At 41.4% G+C, this 2,344-nt stretch overlaps 1 protein-coding gene across 1 annotated transcript; it reads left to right on the top strand.

The window, feature by feature from the left end:
- Positions 1-570: 570 nt before the first annotated feature.
- On the top strand, positions 571-2,337 carry LOC121964952 (protocadherin gamma-A1-like; the record flags this gene model as incomplete). The annotated part of the gene is made up of 1 exon (XM_042515123.1): positions 571-2,337. A coding segment is annotated over exon 1 (1,627 nt), but the record flags the coding sequence as incomplete, so codon positions are not given.
- Between the last annotated feature and the right edge of the window lie 7 nt (positions 2,338-2,344).

The following is a 2,344-nucleotide window of genomic DNA, read 5'->3' as shown; positions in this document are numbered from 1 at the left end:
TTCCTCTAGAGTGGGTGCCAACGTGTATTTGTGTATTTGGTAACACGTTAGGCATTATCAGAACTGAAACTGCCGGACAGCTCCACTCCCTGCAGCTCCACTCCCTGAGGGGTAAATGCTTCATGAAAAATGTTGCTTAATTCACCAGTGGAAATTCACAGTTAATTTACAGTGTGTGTACTCAGTGTCAACGTTTACCAGAATTATTACAGATCCATTTTCACAATTTTGGGGTCGAATATATGTTGATGCAAATCCAGGGATTTCAAAGCCTCTGGTATTATTGATGACAGTTAATAATTTTGATTAAAAAATGACACCACAATTTTAACATCGTTTTGGATGTGTTTAATATGAACATATTACAACGTTGTCATTTTCACCTAAATTTCTAGCTCTTCTATACCAAAGTTCTTGGCGAATTCATTTTTCTTTTCTATCTGTGTTCATTATATTCATGCTTTGGACAGTAAGGGACGCTGTTGGTCAGCGAAACAAGTGCTCGGAGATGATTCAGTGGAGGCAGAGCCCTCATTTTTCATTTTAGCCAGGAGAGAGGACAGACCGTGCTTCATACGCAGGACGACGAGCGCGATTTCATTCGGAGAGAGTACTTAACAATCAAAGGATTACTTGATCAAGTCATTTTTTTTTGTTCTCCTTGGATTATATGCAGCACATTGTTGGTATCCCCTTTTCTTATTTATGCAATGGCGTTTGAAAAATCTCATAGCGAAAAAAGGCGCTTGTATTGCAGGCCAGTATGGCAGTTTCTGTTGTTCCTTTGGTGTCTCAGTCATATCGTGTGTGGCCAAATCAGGTACACAATTCCCGAGGAGCTGAAGAAGGGATCACTTATTGGTAACGTGGCTCAGGACCTTGGTTTGGATGTGCAAAGGCTTCGTTCCGGTAGGGCCCGTATCGTGACCAGACAAAGCATCCATTACACCGAGCTGAAGACAGACAAAGGCGTTTTAGTCGTGAACGAGAGAATAGACCGAGAGCAGCTTTGTGGAGATGTAACACCGTGCAGCTTCAGCTTTGAGGTGATTTTAGAAAATCCTATGGAATTGCACCAAGTTACAGTGGAAATAACTGACATAAATGACAATTCTCCGACGTTCAGAAAGGATGACATTAAATTTGAAATAAGTGAATCTGCCACACTCGGATCACGGTTTTTGTTAGCCAGTGCTGAAGACGCAGATGTAGGCAGTAACGGTCTGCAGACATACATACTGACTAGCAATGACGTATTTGGTTTGAAACAGCATTCAAGTCCAGATGGTAGAAAATATGCCGAGATGATTTTACAAAAACCCTTAGATAGAGAAAGCGAGCCACGAATATCACTGAAGCTCATTGCTGTTGATGGCGGGAGCCCCCCTCGATCTGGTACAGTAAATATAGACATTACAGTACTTGATGTTAATGATAATCATCCTATTTTTAACCAGTCTCTCTACAGGGCTACTGTTTCAGAGAATGCATTTAAAGGCACTTACATCACAACAGTTAATGCAAGTGATGCGGACAGTGGATCAAACGGTCTCATCACATATAGATTTTCAAACATGAAAGAACAGCTGGCTGACGTATTCAATTTAGACGAAATTACGGGTATCATAACACTTGAAGGGCAAGTGGATTATGAAAAAGATAAGAAATATGAGATTATGATTGAAGCTATGGACCAAGGAGGGCTTACCGATTCAAGTAAAGTGCTAATTGAGATTGTCGACGTCAACGACAATGCCCCTGTCATAAATGTGATGTCATTCTCCAGCCCGGTGCCAGAGGATTCTGCCTCGGGTACCACAGTGGCGATAATTAATGTGATTGACGCAGACTCAGAGCAAAATGGCCAAATTGTTTGTACAACAGACAGCAGCCTTCCATTTAAAATAAAATCAACATTAGCTAATTACTATGCATTAGTAACAGATTCAGCTTTTGACAGAGAAGTTATCCCAGAATATAACATCACTGTTAGGGCCACTGATTCGGGATCGCCATCCTTGTCAAGCACAACAATATTACGTCTGAGAATATCTGATGTGAATGATAACGCCCCATTGTTTGCTAAAATAAGCTACGTTGCTCACGTTACAGAAAACAATTCCCCGGGGGTGTCCATATTTTCCGTGACAGCACAAGACATTGACTGGAATCAAAACGCTAGAATATCGTATTTTTTCGAAGAAACACAGATCAACGGTAGTCCAACCTCTTCCTACGTCTCCATAAACACTGAAACTGGAGCTATCCATGCACTGAGGTCTTTTGACTATGAACAGATTAAACAACTTCAGCTGGTAGTAAAGGCGCAGGATGGAGGCTCCCC

This window comes from Plectropomus leopardus, unplaced genomic scaffold (assembly GCF_008729295.1).
Source record: "Plectropomus leopardus isolate mb unplaced genomic scaffold, YSFRI_Pleo_2.0 unplaced_scaffold17867, whole genome shotgun sequence".
In the NCBI taxonomy this organism is placed as follows: Eukaryota; Metazoa; Chordata; class Actinopteri; order Perciformes; family Serranidae; genus Plectropomus; species Plectropomus leopardus.
The sequence above is the reverse complement of the archived record's forward strand: the minus strand, read 5'-3'. Positions and strand labels throughout refer to the sequence as shown.